The 17,855-nt window shown below is 39.5% G+C and overlaps 1 protein-coding gene across 6 annotated transcripts in view; it reads right to left on the bottom strand.

Annotated features, from left to right (window-relative positions):
* Positions 1-17,855, bottom strand: part of FHOD3 (formin homology 2 domain containing 3) — a 411,475-nt gene that overhangs the window by 39,121 nt on the left and 354,499 nt on the right. For all 6 annotated transcript variants that reach the window (XM_086609099.1, XM_086609100.1, XM_086609102.1 and 3 more), the window contains 4 exons: positions 17,457-17,615; positions 9,618-9,800; positions 3,498-3,617; positions 2,896-3,057 (listed from right to left, as the gene is read on the bottom strand). In XM_086609099.1, coding sequence (XP_086465225.1) covers positions 2,896-3,057; positions 3,498-3,617; positions 9,618-9,800; positions 17,457-17,615 — 624 coding nt within the window. The remainder of the gene's footprint in view (positions 1-2,895; positions 3,058-3,497; positions 3,618-9,617; positions 9,801-17,456; positions 17,616-17,855) is intronic.

Genomic DNA, 17,855 nt, shown 5'->3' with positions numbered 1-17,855 from the left:
ATTTTTTATAAGTGACAGCATTAGGTTAAGCTTTCTTTCACCTTCTAAGACTGAAAAATAGAAGATTCACTTGAGAGTACACTACACATGGTGGTTTGGATTTTGGAAAACAAGGACTCTTCTCTTTTACTGTGTTTTTCATTTGAGCAGTTTACTTGGTCCCAATCTAAGAAAAAAAAAAGTGAAATTACTTCTTAACAAAGACAAGAAGCAGGAAATGAGAAACTGATATACCTAAATGTTAAGAGATGAAGAATCACTCAAAGAAAAAAACATTAAAAAAAATTAAAATCTTCCAAACATGAGAAACCAACCTCAGTGAAGGCCATAAAACAAAGTCTAAACATAGGCTGTACAAGAGGAAAATTAGGAGAGCAGAGATGGAATCCAAAGAGTAAATATCTAAAGATATAAAACAAAAGCCACAAATTCCTTTACGGTATCCAAAAAAAATGAAAATATGTAGGAGGTCCTGGATCACTGGAGATGAAAGAAACTGAAGAAGACAAAAGTTAGGGAAGGGAAACAAGATGAGTTCTTTTCATCTGACTTTACCACAGAGGATGTTGGGGAGAAACCTATTCTGGTACCTGCTTTTATTTCTCTGTATTTCATTTTTTAATAGTCATGAACATCAAGGTTTGAATACTTGCTAGCGGAAACAAATATGTTAGAAGAGGATGATAGCTTACAAAGCAGTAAACAAGCAAAAGACAAGAATTCTGACAGCAACTGAAATAAAGAAATTGAGCCACTGGCTAAAATGAGTATGCTTTAACTGCACTTAGTAACTTAAAGAATCAGAGGACAGCAAAAGTTTCACCTATCTTTACAAACGCAGCAAGCTTGATTCAGGAGACTGTAGAGTTCCAAGCTTTATTACTATACTTGGTAATCTGGGTGAAAGGATGAATAACAGGAAATCAAATACTGAAAATAATTCCTAGGTTCTGAATATGTTTATAAAATAGTGGACAGATAAGAGCAAGTAAAGAAAATTAGACTGTCAGAATCTTTACAATAGCCTCACAGGAGGTCACCTATGAAGTGTAAGGTTAAGAGAGCAAAAGAAAAGAAGGAATACATGTTGATTCTCATATGATGACAGGGTTAACAGCAAGTGTCTCATGGTTTGTACTTTGTATTTCAAAATTATCTGGAAACAAGAAAGCACACCAAGAGTGTAAAGTCCACAGATGGCAAGAAATTATTCAGATTAATCCTGATTTAAGATTATTAAGGGTTTGAGAGATAAGCAGTAAATCTGCTTCAGCAGATCCTGGTCATTATTGTAGATCGCAATGAAGTGCATGCTGCAGGCAGTACCGGACCCCTTTGTGCATCAGGCTGAGCTCTGAATTGCCCAATCAACTTAGGAGGCTGCTGGATGTCCTTGTGAATTGCCCAAAGACAACTGGTGTTAAAAGGATAGCAACAGTCAAAAACACATAGAAAATATCTAACACGATAGCAAAATCAGAACAGAAAAACATAGTAGGCATATGACATTCCTAAAGAGAGGCTGGAATACCGTGTTTGTTACTGTTTAACCCATTCTAAAAGTTAAGATGGAGAAAAAGTCTGGAAATAGTATCAACAAAAAGATGTAGAAGGATTAGTTGAGACTTAGACAAGGATCTGAGCAGCCTGGTTTAATTCAGTCTTGCACTGAAAAGGGTCATGGACCAGATCACCTTCAGAGGTCCTTTCCAACCTGAGTTATTCTATGAAATAGAGAGAAAAAAAGTTTGGCCTGTTCAATATATTCAGACAATAAATCCTGCACCAGGAGCCAAAATAATATTTGATTTTTGCAGTTTTAAAAAAATTGCATTATACAGGTTCCCCATCTTGTCCCTCCCTCCCTCCAATATCAAACAAGGTGGCTTTTGGAAAAGAAATCCTTCCTCCATTTGATGAGGAATAATGAGTATTACGGCTTATGAAATAAAATTTTTTTAGAAGAGATTCTCCTCCTCCTTTGAAGCTTCTGGTGCTCTCCTCTCAAGCAGCTGGTATTGGCCAGCTGAATCAAGACACTGGACTAGATGGACACTAGTATTATATGCTGTAATTATTTCCATTTTCACATGAGACATGGCTCCAAACCAGAATTTTGTTGCTTGTTATCTCCTGATGATATTCTGTCATGTTTACTCTATTAATCAAGTAATGTACTGTTTTTAAGGGTCATCTATGAAACTTCACACTCTGAGAGCTCCAAAAGTGAGGTTAAAGTGTTTCTGTCATGCCTGCTAGCAGCAGTAATAAATAATCTGCATACCAAATCGAGCCATTGACCAAACCTATGCATTAGCCAAGGGATTACCCTGTTTTAAAAAGAGGTGCTCCTAAAAGTTTCATTTATTCCTGTTTATCTCCCCTAACTCCTAATCATCAAAATTATTGTCAAGAGAAGGACAGAAAAGTAGTTAAGCAAAATATTTCAAGGATGCTTTCATTCTGGAAACAATTTTATTACCAAAAAGTTAATTCCTTCCATTGCCCTTAAAATACAATCAGGTATCTGCCTTAAAAAAGAGATTCACCCAAACTACAGAATAAATATATCTGAAGATAATTGTCAAATAAAGTTTTAACCTGAAAATAGTTCCTAATAGTTACACACATTAATAATGTATATAACATTAAAATGGCTGTCATAATGTGGCTGACTATTAGTGTATCGATGAGGAAACCACCTGACAGAGAGAGACAAAGCTCAGAAGCGAGAGTACTGGCATCTTTGAAATTCAGTGGGAATGACACCATGAATCCACATTCTTAAAAAGTGCTGTGACCAGGGAGGAACAAAATCAAATCAAATCAAATCTTAAATATTTTACTTTAAAGAAGGTTTTTAAAAACATATATATATTTACCCACAAGACATACCTTGGCTGATCTAGTGATGGCCCCGATCTCTGAATAAAGATCAGTGCTGTCTGGGAACTTTTCAACCACCATAGTGCAGACATGGTGCAGGAGGGACTGCTTGTGCACTGTGTCCTTGACTTCTGGAACCTTCTCGAGGTAGCTCAACTCAAAAGCTTTGGCCTGTAAGAGGGAAAAAAGGGAGGAAATTAAAAATAAAAAATGTTTACTCCTTCCCATGCATATTAGTCAAGTAGGGGCAAAGGGGAAAGAAGAAGAAGAATCCTATGGGAGAAGAAACTTACTGCTTTCATTTATTTTTAACTTGCTAAAGAGTAAAAAATCCCTCCTGCAGTGAAATGAGTCATGACACGATTCTCACAGTTTGAATGGGGAACATCAACACTAAACTCAATGGAGTTACACCAGAAGAGTGCCTAGATCCATGTTTCCTTCAGGTTATGCTGAAAGCGGTAAAGAGCACTCAGACACACAATAAAAAGTAGGCTCTGTTTTCTAAATTATTTTTTTTGGTACAAAAAGGTTGCAACTGTCTTAATGGTTTTAACTTTTGTTTTTTGAAGGAAAAAGCTGCAAGGGAAATGCTGGGACATCAGGCTTACGTTGGTTCCATTCAGAAAGTTCCCGATGGCTAGTAGAGTAGAAAGGATAAATCCCAAAGTTTTATTGTGCTCCAGTTGGTCCATTCCTTCCTTCAGGTCTAGAAGTGGTTCTGCAACTTCCTGTCAGGAGAATAGAAACAAGAAAGTGAAGGCTGCAGTTGGCTATAGCTGCTTTAAGTTTTTAATTCTATGGTTTAGATTAATTACTGCAAAAAGTTCCTGAACTGGCGTCTTGCAGAGTGCAAACTGGCCATGGGTGCTGGCTTTCTTCCATGTTCCAGCTAATAAATCACACATAAGGACAGCAAAAAAATACATAAAATGCTTTCCTAATGTTGCTTCTTTATGCATGCAATTGCCTTACTTGTCTTGGAGATTATTCCGTGATTCCAAACAGGTGAGAAAGCATCAGAGAAGGGGCTGCTGCATTTGAGTTACATGCATGAACATCCCTGTGCCCCAACCGATAAAAAAGCTTCTTAAAACTATCTTTTCTAATCTTTGAAAAACAAACGAAAAAGAGTTAGAACCCTGGCTGATGTGGCATTTGCACCCTGACTCTAAAGCTTTCTTCAAACGATGGCCACCTCGGAGTTTCAGATATGGTTTTGTGCTTGTGTGACTTTAAAGCTGAAAAAAAAAAACCACTGCAAACATCAAACTTTACAAGTGTTCTCATTTTAATCTTTTAACTTAACGCATCTTCCATCCACACATGTTATCTGAGTATAGGTATGTAAACTGATACGGCTTGAAAACATAAATTCTGTTCCGTTACCTCGGGAAGTGAACTACACCAGAGAGTTCAAAGGAAGAGAGTGAGGGTAATCGAGTTGACGGAGCTTGTTTCTCAGCCTTTGTGTGAGGCCCAGGGCTATTTATTTTGCATGCACAGAAACAATTCACATCGTTTCTATCTCCAAATGTCATCCTAAGCATCCGTGAGCAGCTTGCGTTTCCCAAATTATTACACTCTTTATGAGCCAAGAAGCCAAAATCAAGATGTTATTTTAGACCAAGAGGCAAAATAGCTGAGAACTTCAGTTTCTTGAAGAAACACAACGGGTCATTCAACAATTGTAGTGATATTTTACCATAAATAAGAGCACAAAGATGAAGGAAACATATATTTCTAGTCACTACAGAACAATTCATCTGTTGAAAAGAAAGGAACATGGCAAATCCGAGACAAATTAAAAGATGGTATAGTGAGCAAAGTAATCTATGCATCAGAGGAGAGGTGCTAAATAATCCAAGACTTCATCAAGTTAAACTAAAATCAATAAACTGCTGCACAGAATTCTTTGAATTGCTTTACAAGTCAGGGTTGATTTAGTTTGTTTTGTTGCATTATGGGCACGACCCAAACTGCTCTGCATCTGCTGTAAACACAGGCTTTTGAACTACTTCACTTGCATCAATTTGTGACCTATCAAAAAAATCATTCCTAAGAGGTTAATTTAAAACACTATGAAGGTGAAAAAAAAGGTAGCATAAAAGGCTTCCAAAGCAGGCCATACTGTAGCCCTTCATTTAGCTATTTACAAGCAGGTTGTCCAAGCTTAGACTTTCTTGCTTGTAGTGTACATTAACAATTGCTTTTTAAAAATTTTATTGTAGCATTAAAAAACAATTAAAAAATGTGCTAAGCACTGTATTAACAGATTAAATATTCATCCTTGCTCCCTATAAAACTCACTATCTACCTAGACAGGGCAGATACATAATGCAGAGCTACCTCATATCCTTAGATACCACGTATCCTTATTTACCATATTTTTATTTTTCACCTAGAAATTACGCTTGAATGAAACTTGAGGATTTGCCTTGAATTTCTGGCAGTGAGACAACTGATAATGCCAGATAAACGTCTGACGCACGTGCACAGATGAACTCAACACTACGTGTGCAATGAATTCCTGGGACAGGGAGGCCGTAGCACAGCTGTTCTGTACAGCTGATCATAGAATCATAGAATCATAGAATCATAGAATCGTTAGGGCTGGAAGGGACCTTCAAAGGTCATCTAGTCCAACCCCCCTGCAAGGAACAGGGATATCTCCAACTAGATCAGGTTGCTCAGGGCCTCATCCAACCGGGCCTTGAACGTCTCCAGGGATGGAGCATCCACCACCTCTCTGGGTAACCTGTTCCAGTGTTCTACAACTCTCATAGTAAAAAATTTTTTCCTAATATCCAACCTGAATCTACCTCCCTCTATTTTAAAACCATTACCCCTTGTCCTATCACAACTGGCCCTCCTGAACAGCCTCTCCCCATCTTTCTTGTAGGCCCCCTTGAGGTACTGGAAGACCGCTATAAGGTCACCCCGGAGCCTCCTCTTCTCCAGGCTGAACAGCCCCAACTCCTTCAGCCTGTCCTCATAGGAAAGGTGCTCCAGCCCTCTTATCATCTTCGTGGCCCTCCTCTGGACCCTCTCCAACTGGTCCATGTCCTTCTTATGTTGGGGACTCCAGAACTGGACGCAATACTCCAAGTGAGGTCTCACAAGGGCAGAGTAGAGGGGGAGAATCACCTCCCTCGACCTGCTGGCCACGCTCCTCTTGATGCAGCCCAGGATGCGGTTGGCCTTCTGGGCCGCAAGAGCACATTGCCGGCTCATATTGAGCTTCTCGTCCACCAGTACTCCCAAGTCCTTCTCCTCAGGGCTGCTCACGATCCATTCACCACCCAGTCTGTGCCTGGGATTGCCATGACCCAGATGTAGGACCTTGCACTTGGCCTGGTTAAACTTCATGAGATTGATGATTGATTCTTCATGATTGATCTGGCATATGCATTGCTGTGACAATATATATGTGCATATATATTGCCTGTGACACTGGTAACAAGTTTAGCTTACTGTACCCATACAAGTTCACGTGCGTGGTTTTCTGGGAGGGGTAAAAACTTGGTTGGGATGGGAACTTGGAGATGACCGAAATGTAATTTGCTATATTTGCATTTAATCAAGACTGGCCTGCATAAAGTATCATACCCCTTTAAAGCAACAGAAAGTATCAGGATCATACTGTAAAACTTAAAAAGTTTTGATGCACTTTTTAAATTTTTCATACAGTTTAAGCATCATTCAAAAGTAAAATATTTTTAACACTTATTTCTCCAGCACACTGTCTCCAGGGAGATTAGAGTCAAGAGTAATCTTTCTGCTCAGAAGAGAAACTGAAGCAAGCCCTTTTCTTTACCAGTTCTACTTGTCTCATTTCTACACCTGCTTATATTCATTTATGATCTTTTAAAGTTATCAGCAATAAGGATATATTTGCCCATAGTGACCTTAAGAAAAAAAAGACCTGATTTAGAAAAACTAAAGATTTTATTCCTCTTTCTTTCTCTCAGATAATGAAATTTGGCAGCATCTGCATCACAAATAGTTCAGTACAAAGATCTAGCAGTAACACAGTGTAACTTTTCAGAGCAATCACAAGTCTGAAAATGAAGATTTAAAATTGAAACTCTACCTCTTTTGTCTATGCCTTTAAAACATGATACCAAAAAAAAAGGTGAGGAAAATTATTGTTTCACTACTGACCTCAAGGCATACGGTACCTTAGATACATGTTAACATTGCGAAACAGTATACGCGTTATCAAACCAATCATTTGGAAAGAGTTTTCCATTTTCATTTTCACATGCATGTATTTGAATATCTAAACCAATGCACTGATGCATGCTCCACAGCTTAGAGCAAAAGCTATAACTGAACCATAACTGTCTGTAAAGAGAAAAAAATGAGTATTCATTCATCCAGCTCAGCCTCGTACAGTCTGAGGCTGCTCCCCAGCACTGTACCCTGCCTTGCTTCAGTTAATTAAATTCAGCCCAAGAAAGATGACTTCCTTCATCATGCCTGAAAAGCTTTTCTACAAACAAGAACAATACCTCACTTAACCTTTCTCTTGAACAATTTCATGCCGTTTTTCTTTCGGGTTGTCAGAGATAGAGCTAAGACTTGCTTAGGCAAACTGTTCTGGGCTCATCAGCACACGAGTCTCATGAATGAGAACCCCAGCTTTATGTCAACAACTCGGATATTTTGCACTGCTGATACTGTGGACCATCTAAAACTTCCAGCATCATGGAAATAATAGTAACGTTCATTCGTTTCTTACACAAAATATGTGTGAGACTCGGTAAATAATATGAGTGCATTCTGAACTGTTATAAATTTTCCTAATTTTAAAATAAATAAATTTTAAAAAATCAAGCAAATGCTGGACAGAAAAAAAAAGGACAAAAACTGTGGAGGTAAGCGATCTGACACCTAAATTTCAGGAAGGGTTTGCCCATTTGCAGATGGATCTTCTACAAAACCAGTTTCAAGAAAAGAAGGTTAGCAGGTTATGGGCCTCTCATATTATCATAATCAGTAATGCAAGCTACTTCATTTTTTAATTGGATATGTTCATGGTATCTTATCTCAGTCTAAATAAGGCTTATGTTTATTGGTTACCTGGAACTTAAACTCTTATTTCAACCTTTTGTTCTTGGAGAGACCCAACTGCTTGCTCACTCTCATACCTCTGATATCCGATCCTGTATCTTTCTCTTCACCCAACTAAGACCCGGGCTGCTTGTCACACCTGTGCTTGTCTGCTAGGCTGCTTATCACATGATGCTCTTATATTATCATAGTTATCACTCTTCAACAGGGATAAAAATCTTGCTCTTATCTTTACCCCAGCTACTGCTTCTCTGAGTAATTTAGGTATTTCAAACATTTTATATTAGCATCAATTCCACATGGATTTTAGCTGGCAATTCATTAACTTTGTGGCATAAACATCATAGGATCAGCAATAGGAAAACTATCAGAATTTCTTCAGCTTTTAGCAGTGCTTCAAATGTTAATTTTGATTGAGAGGAAGCTATAAATTCTAGGTATAGACACAGATTAACAGCTACAGCTAACTCCACTCACATGAAAGGAACAATTTAGCCTTGTGGTAACTTCAAAGCAGAATAAATAGCTGTACCAGAGTAAAAAAAAAAACCAAAAAACTGGCAAAAAGAATATTCGAGCTAAAATACAATACAAGTATTTTATGTTTTACAAGTCAGAAACGTAAATGTTTAAGACTAAAATGTCACAGTTAAAAAAAATCCTGAATATTAGTGTGGTTGCATTTCCTAAAATCAAAGAAAATTAAGCAGAGGTTGAGTAATCTTGACAGTATCATCTGCAAATCAATCCACTGTTGTATAACTTGTTAAGCAGTCATGGCTAGGTAAACACAAGGCGTTTTCAGAAGCAAGTCCCTCTTCTCCGAATCTGTATCACACAAAGTTATACCAATTTTTAAATATACACACATGCACACAGATACACATACAAAATTAATATATACAGGAGGGAGCTGCTCAAAGAGCAATGCATGGCGTATGCATCAGAAGTGCAGCCAGAAGAAAGTTCCTGCACTGAGATTCCTGAAAGACCTTATGGAATTCAGCAGGTGGCTGAAATCACTTGCACGGTTTCATTCTGTCTCACCTATGCACCAAAATTATACACTGTCATTTTGAAATGTTTGTCTGTGATTCATCATTCATGACAGACAACCCAATTATAGTGTTCTCTGAATAAATGCCAGCCATGAAGGCCGCAACAACTGCTTGTGAGTGAGCACCCCTGAAGGATGCCTTATTTTTTTGAAAGAGGGTTATAAACAGAAATAACTTTAATGGATGGTGTTTTCCTTAGTTCAAATGGATGTAAGATCAATACTTCCATTTTACGATGTAAGGCTGAATACTGCAGTCCTCACTCAATCCTTATCCAAAGAAAAATTCTTACTGCTCTGAATCAAGAATTTCCTGAATAACAACATCTGGAAAAGATGTGGTAAGGATTTAGCCCTCTTCTTTGTTCCAATATCATTACTGCCTAATTAAAGGAAGGAAGACATAATCTCTAATTTTCTTTTATAGAAGGAACAGATTATGAAGGATCATTTTAGCTGTTTCCTGGTTGGCTACCGAAACAAAAGTGACCCATTTACCATTTCCTCAAAATATATGCTTATATAATAACAAAGTCAGGGAAAGATTAAGCAGAGCCTCGGAAGAGTCTCCACCCCTGCCTCCGTGCTTTCTCCTCACCTTTTCCACTATCTCATAGTCCATCTTGAAAGCCCAGAGCTGGAGCCTAGCAGAGAGTTCACTGATGGAGGAGAGGGTGAGAAGGAACTGCTCGGCGCTGCCCAGGGGCACATCAGGGTTCGCCAGCTGTGCCTCCTGGATCTTTTGCTTCTCCTCCTCGGTCGGGATCATGGTCAGGATTTTCTGTGAAGAGAGACAAAAGGCAGGTGTCAGTGGTGGGGCCGAGAGGCGTGCAAGGGCTGGACCTTGTGTCACTTCACAGCAGCAACAGCAGAAGTCCTCAAGTCCCTGGCTGGTAAATTAGGACAGCCCTGTAGTAACCGAGAACTAACCCACTGCACAAGAATGCAAAACAAGGTCTGCTATCTCAAACATCTGCAGTTTATTGAAAACCACATCTGTCTGAAATGGCTTTATTTTAAAATTTGTGCTCATTAGATACAGTTAATCATGGGATGAAACACTGAAGGAGACACAGGGACACTGGTTAGGACTCTTCTCCTCAGCTTTCATATGCTTAAGTCAAAACCGGCCACCTTTCTGCAAATTACATACGGAAGTGAGGGTAGAAGGAGTGTAATTTTGTGCCCCGTGATTTACTGCAGGTCAGACTAGATCTTAAGGTCCCTTGTAGCCTCGATATCCACGAATCTTCCCATGCACTTGTAGTTATACAGAAATAACTTGAGGACTCCTGTGCCTTGCTATTCTCATCATTTATTAGTTTTTGTTCAGTCTGGTTTGTTTGTTATGAAATATGACAACTATTGCAGCTTATTAGGTCCGTCCCAAAAACTTCACTCAAACTTCACTCAAACTGAGCATTGAATTTAAAGCTGAATTATGCATTGCATAACATATGGCCTTTTTCTCTTTTGATCCGAAAATTCTAAAATACTGATGAGAAAGGATCTCAGTATTTCCAGTTTCTGCTGTCAGTATGGCTCAAAACATTTAAATTTTCCTTTTAAGTCTTGGATTTTACATGCTTTTTTAGACGTGGCAGCTTTTCTTCTCGAATTATTGCTCTCTAGGGTTTTGCTTCTTAATTAGTTTTTAACATAAAAAGTGCATTTTAAAATGAAAAAGAAAAGCAAAACAACACAAAGGCATCAGATCAGTTGAGGTCTTTACCCTGCTGATCAATGCCTCATTAAAACGAAGCAGTAGATTTTCAACAGAACTTATGTTTATTCATCTGAGGAATGACATGTTTTTGCTGTAGCCTATAATGATAGAGGCTGTTTTGATATAACATTATATCCAAAGAGCTATCAGATCTGCCAATCCAAATTACAGTCTTGCTCCAGCGCTCGACATAACCAATTCATCAAATTAGCACTACTGCCCCCTCCAGTATCAATAATTCATCTGGCTCCTTGTACAGCACTGGAGCTAAGTGTGGACAGCAAGGGACTTTTCCTGGTCAATCAGGCGAAGAACAAGAGTGCTCTTCCTTCCCCTGTCAATGACTGTTTGGAAAATATTCTGTTGTATAACTGTTTTGATTGATAGCATTTGTGTGTTGATTGATAGCACGGATTTTGAGATGTGCTATCCATCCATACATGCTGAAATCTGTAACTCAGGTCATACCTAACATCAAAGTAGATTTATAAGTAGCTGCTTTGGGGCATTTCTCAGTGCTTAATCAATACCCATCTAAAAAAGTTCATAAAAAAGAGAGACTGAGTCTGAAACTCATAAGGAGAGGTGCTTTGCAGAGTGTCCTTCGAAGAAGTTGGGCCTCCTAGTGCCTACTCCTCCCTTCAATAACAACAAGAAGCCAACATCCCCTCAGCTGAGCCAAGGCATCTTGCAACTAGGATGATATGAACATCCATACATGGAGAGTTTAGCAGTAGCCATGTGATGGATGTAAAAACGCTTCTGATGCATTTTTGAAGGCTAACACTTCAGCAGTACTCTCAATTGCCTCCTGCAAATAACTAAGACTTTTGGCAGCTACCCAGGGATCCCACAAGTATTTTGTGGTGGTGTAGGGGCCTTCACTCCAGAGATTTTGCACTGCATTCGGGCATCTTTAAAATGAATAATGAAACAGTAAGCTTTATTTCCTCCTCCTCCTTCAGCTTTATGTAAACACCACAAGCCAGATGAAGTTGACAAAAGGCATTCAAGTCCAAGTATTGCAAGGCTGCTGTGCTGTGTACCGTAGCATGTGAAATGGAGAATGCCAAGAGAAAGAGCCTGTATTTGTGCTGCCAGCTGCTGAGGATCACTCGTGCTGCTGAAAGCCCTGCCTTGATGGGACCAGAGCTGCTGGCAGCTCTCACCCCATCCAGGGTGCAACTGTCCCCATAACAACGACCTGCTCATTGGCACTTTTCATCTGCTCGGGCAAATGATTCTGATCCTGCTGGTCATCGTCCACGGTGTGCACCTGAGCAAGTCGTAAAATGCTCCTATTCTTGATTTCTACTCTATGTCTAATTTGAGTCATTTGTTCAGCGCTGGAAACTGATGAGTACGCCATCTGCCAGTTTACTGTTATTTTTATTTTTACTATTTTTTTTAAACATCACTGACAGTAAAAGTAGCATAAAAACACAGCAGTGCAGGAGGTTACTGGCACTCGATGTGACCATTAAATCACAAATAGCTTTGTATCTAATTATTAGTTCATAACGCTCTCCCCAATATGGCATTCTTCAGGTCGATTAAAGAAGAATTGGTTATTAACAAACCCTATGCTCATATCCTCTAATTTGTGTGATACAGGAAATTCCACCTCCATGCACTCTCACAACCGTTTGGGCCAGAGACTAAAATTCTGAGGAACACCAGCACACAAATCTTTTCATGGAGAAAAAAAAGGAATTTTTGGAGATCCTGTTCGCATGAGATAATGGATCCTAATTATTCTGCTCCTGGACTGCTGTACCCAGCCACTTGCTTGAACTTTCAGCAAAAGGATCAAGCGGCTTATTTCCTGGACTCAGCCATCCTGATGCATGATCTCCAAAAATTTCTACGAGGAAGGCCTCACAGGGCACACAGGGCAAAATTTATAAACCCCATATGCCTGAGGGTTATGGACCTCACTGTGGGATATAAGGAAGCATCTAACCAGAGACTGTGAATAGCCCAGAGCCTCTGTAGAAATTAGGTGTTAAGTCATCTCTTTCAAGAGATATAATGGAGCTTCTCAGAGATAAGGTTGCAGAGGTGCCTCAGCTTTCATATTTGATGTCAGCTGACTTTACCAGGTGAACAAGAGCCCCCAAAAAATTGGTAAATAAGCTGTTGTTGACTCCAAAGCTTTCTGTGGCTTGAGGCCCACAAATTTGTAAGCTGCACAACCAAATACACATTAGTGGGTATTTCATCAGCTTTTTGATGGGCCTTGGCAGACGATTCAGCTCCAAAAAGGGTCTCACACTTCAGCTTTCCAGGCAGCTATTAATGAGACACTTCAGTGGTTTGCATTACCTGCAGAAACTCTGACAAAATACAAAAGCATACGAAGGTAAGTGAGGCTGCCTGCGCTAATTAGACTTCAACTCTTCCAAAAATGATCCAACTCTGAGAAGAGACTACCTCTAAAAATCCTGATAGCCATGCCTGAAGATGAGGAACTGACAGCCATTGCCTTGGTCAGACCACTCCACCTCCTCAGCTCTCTACTGAAATACATGAACATGCCATTGCTGGTCACAGAAACTGTAGAAGATGTTTTGGTTTACTGCAAGGAGTGAAAATATAGGGTTTTTTTTCTTTAAATACAGTCTGAAACTCGTTAGGGCAGCAATACGCTGACCGTGGGTGTAGGGCCAGCAAGGCACCGTGGAGTCCGTTCTCCCTCTGTCTAGAGGTGTGAAAAGAGGTGTTTTTTCAGGTCACGCAAGCTAGCATAATTTGAAACATCCCATCATACTTTTACAAAGTATTAGCTAAACAAATTGGAAACTGCAAATGCCAACGTACTGCGGCAACTATCAGAATAAAAACTTAAATACCTTGATCATTTCAAAAAATCAAATTCTTTGTTTATACATGTCACCATCTGCCTTTTTACACCAGGTTCTCATTTCTTACCCCTTTTTACATCTCAGGGCTATCTAGCCACTCCAGACACCGGACTTTGAAGGACTTAACAAAAGGTGGGTATGGAGGGCCTAGCACACCCAGAGAGTTTTTTGATTTCAAATAGTTTTACTAAAAGGTGTATCTACCAATGCAATCAATATTGTCAGCAAAAGCTATATTTTAAAGGACAAAGCAACCTCCCTTAATTTCCTCACAGCATTACCCTGATTTTACTCTGCTAAATTAATCATACTGTTTCGGTATAACTTGATTTTGATCCACATTCCCTTGCTGAGTAGCACTTTATAGAACGACCCACTTGTTTACTTTACTAAAGACAAACACCAAGGACTGATTTGGTGGACTCTATTCTTGCAGTTGCCTATGATACACTTAATAAAAATTAGGTGCCAGGATTTTAAGCTTGCTTCTTTTGCTTATCTCACAGAAAGCCCTCATCCATTCTAAGTAAGCAGGCAGCTCTCTGTCCTGCAGCAAGCTCCAAGTTGTTTGAACACAATGAATGTCAAGCTTTCAAAGAAAGGAAAACACAACCACTTTGGCAAATGTAAGGTGGCAAAAATTTTTTATGTTGGATTGATGCATTACTTGCAGACAAACATTGTGCATTCCTTTGAAAATACTTTTCCAACAGTGTCTGCTTTGCATACTAAATGGACTACATCTGCCTTTCTAGCACTGTGTCCCCCATCTTCTGCCCATTTTCACAGCTCAGGGGTACCTCACCACTTCAAATACATGGCCTAAAAAATATGCAACATACTTAGGTATAGAGGGCTTTAAAATACCTGGAGAATTTTTTCTCCGATCTTAGTTACACATTTGAAGTTAAAAAGCAAAGTATGGACGACTAACAAGAGTTAAATGTCACAAGGAAAGCAGCATTCAGCAGAACGTAGGACAGGAGCGGAGGGTTTACCGGGTCACTATGAACTTGACGATGAGTTGGGCTATCACAAACTTGTAGCCTGCATCCCACTGCATCACTGCCTTGCTGCTAGCGCTATTGTCAGCACTACTTTAGTCCACTGTCCTTAAAGGAATTGCTAAGGTCAGTTTTAAGATACCATTTAACCTGAATTTACCAGATTAAACACTCACACTAACACGACAGTGATGACGGTCCTCAGTGAAGGACGGAACACAGAGCTCACAGCCAAGGCAAAGGATGGCTCAGGTGACTTTTTACCCTGTTGGTGCCCTGCTCCATGTTGGAACTGTCAAAAGCTGAAAACGATCCTAAATTATAGCTTCTCTGAAATTTTAGCAGTGAAAAGTATGTCCTCACTGCACACTTTACATCTCTGCTCCTGCTGTCCTTACATCTTTCTTTTCTGCTTACTAGCCGTGACATCTTTTCTAGACAATTAACTGTGCAGAAAGACTTTTGAGCACCCACCGCAATGCAGTTTTTTAATTAGATCAATTGCACATTTTTTTCCATACCTGTCCTGCCTCATTCAACCCACAGCTTAGCTACGAAGTATACAGCAAATAATTTGCTTTATTATCTATGTTTTTATACAAATGAAGCTGATGCTTACACTATTACTGATTCATTCATCATCACTACAAACTATTTCTTAGTATTTAGGAATTGTAGATATGAACCAGAAAACTTACTAATAATCTAGACTGGAGAGACAACCCTGTTGCCTCTAAGCCAACTCTAAGGCTAAAGCCAATGAACAGATAGATACAGAGGAGAAGAGAAACAAGAAACAAAGCTTGTCTACACTGTAGATCAAAGGGGCTGTATGGAAAACTGAGGCAGGGCTCTGTTGAAAACAGTGGGACCCACAATGATGCATTTCTCTATCTCTCTGTGCACCTCTTGGCCAATTCTTCATAGCTTAATCTAGCCTTCTATGTCACTATAAACGTTTGTCTGACCCTGTAACAATGTGCTATAAGAAAAATCTGTAACTTGGAGATTAGGGAAGGGAATCTGAATTCAGTGCAGGCTTTTACCTGATAAGAAGTAAATGAATACGGGACATTGAGAAAAAAAAGCTCTTTTCTCCATGAACATCATCCTTCCTAATCAATGAAGGCTTCATCCCTCAAGGTGCAAAGTACCTGGGCTCTGCTCCACTTATCCTTTCTCTTGATTTTAAATATCTGAATGATCACATCAGGATTGCTCACATCCTTAGCTTCAAGCTGTGGACACAGAACTCAGAAACCCCATTTTCTTTAGTATTGGGCAAGTATATCAACAGTGTATCATTTGCTGGTTTCAGAATTCTTCAATTTGAAAGCTACCTGCATATATATTTTAAACGAAATTATGGGTTTCTGGCAGCTAATGGAAAGGCCACCCAAAGGAGGGTGCGGTGGTGGTACGAGGCACACCACAGGTGGCTGGCAGACGGGACAGCCCAGCTACAAACGTTGGCACTGGAAAGGGTGAGCTGTGCAGAGCAGCTGAACTTCTGTTAAGCGTGCCAGAGAAGGATGCAATTCAAAGGAGATGATACACAGAACATAATGAAGATGTGTCCTTCTTTATAACCCATTTTATGTTTGACTTTCTACAGAAATACTGTCTACAGCACTGAGATCTAACTGGTGGTCTGTGAATTGGGCTTGGCTGGAGGGGTACTTCTCTCCAACTCTTTAAGGCTTCTCTCCAACTCTTTAAAGCTTAGTACTGCAAAGTGCAGTGGTGGGTGCATGGGCTGAGTCATGAAAAATTATTTTTTTAGCCTGATTTGTCACCTTCATAGTATGAGTAAGGTATGCATATAGCAAATAAGTAATATAGCTTTGGGAAGAAACTATATTCTAGAAGGGATAAAGCAGGCCTTGCCCTCTAGCTAGAACGATCTTTTGTCTAAAGTATTTCTTTTGCATGTAACTATTGGCAACTCCATTTCCATTCCAGTCAGCTTCTCTCATTTTCTTCTGCAGTCAGCACAGTGAAGGTGGAAAGGGGGAAATCTTGTAACACAGTGCCAAACCACTGACAGGTGACTGTGAATCAATACATGACCTCTGCAGCTCAGTCACTGCTTGAGATTTGTAGCTGTGCAGACTACTCTTACTAGATGATATAGGCTTATTAAAAAATATAAAATACATTTGAAATGAATACAACCACAATGAAAAAAAGCAGGGGAGCAGCAGTCGTCTTTTACACTTCATAGAAGAAAAATGTTTTGATAAAAAAAATAATAAACAGGGCTCATCTTGGATCTCGGTAAGAATATCTGCAAAGTCAAATATGTAATGGTAAAAATTACATCATCTGTAATCTTTATACCAACTGCTTTTCTTCAAACAGCAGTAACACAGAAATGCTATTTTGAGCAGAACTAGTCACTGTATTTGTTTTCCATTAGATATACAATCTAGAATGACTCCAACAGCTAGCTGGGCATGAACTTTATTAAACTCTGTACCAGTTGCATCAGCCCTAGTAACTCACTGCCTCTTCTTGCTGCTCACAGTATTTCAGTCAAGCTTCAGAGGAACAGATAGTACTCTGAAGATCTGGACAGGAATTAACACCATTGCTACTCAAACTTAGACACAAACAAAGCAGGGAATCCATATTTACTGAGCACACCCAACCTCAGGTGAATACTACACGCTTCTGAGCACACTGCATTGATTTGACACGTTTCAACACTCAGTCATGATACAATACATCCCCTTTTCTCTCTTCCATGAAAAGTCTGGCCTGTACCACGTGCAACATCAAAAAAAAAAAAAAAAGGAAACATTGAAAATACAGACTTGAAGACATTGAATATTCTTTCTTACCTCTATTCCTTCCTTGTTTAAGGCATATTCGTCAAAATTCAAAATAGCAGTCTTGATAGTCCGGGGAGGAGGCAATACAGTCAAGCCAATATTAATAGCGTTGCTTCGTTTTGAGTCCAATACAATGATCTCCTGTCGCTTCCCATCTGCAGCAGTTTTCTTGGTAAAGAAGAGAACGAGAATATTATTTCTCCAGCCCTTTGTAAAGAACAAGTCACTGCTTTCGCTAATGACTTCCCCTACTCAAGGGTGCTGACACTGAAAGTAAATCTAATTAATTTATAGTCATCCAAAAAAGCTGAATTCTTCTACCACATCCTTGCTGGCATCAGCATGAGCTGCCAGGATTTAACCAGATTGCTGAATGCAGTCTCAGATGCTGCGCAAAGCCGAGCTAGC

This window comes from Tauraco erythrolophus, chromosome 3, assembly GCF_009769465.1.
Source record: "Tauraco erythrolophus isolate bTauEry1 chromosome 3, bTauEry1.pri, whole genome shotgun sequence".
NCBI classification, from domain to species: domain Eukaryota; kingdom Metazoa; phylum Chordata; class Aves; order Musophagiformes; family Musophagidae; genus Tauraco; species Tauraco erythrolophus.
Note: the sequence above shows the minus strand (reverse complement) of the source record. Positions and strands in the feature narration are given on the sequence as shown.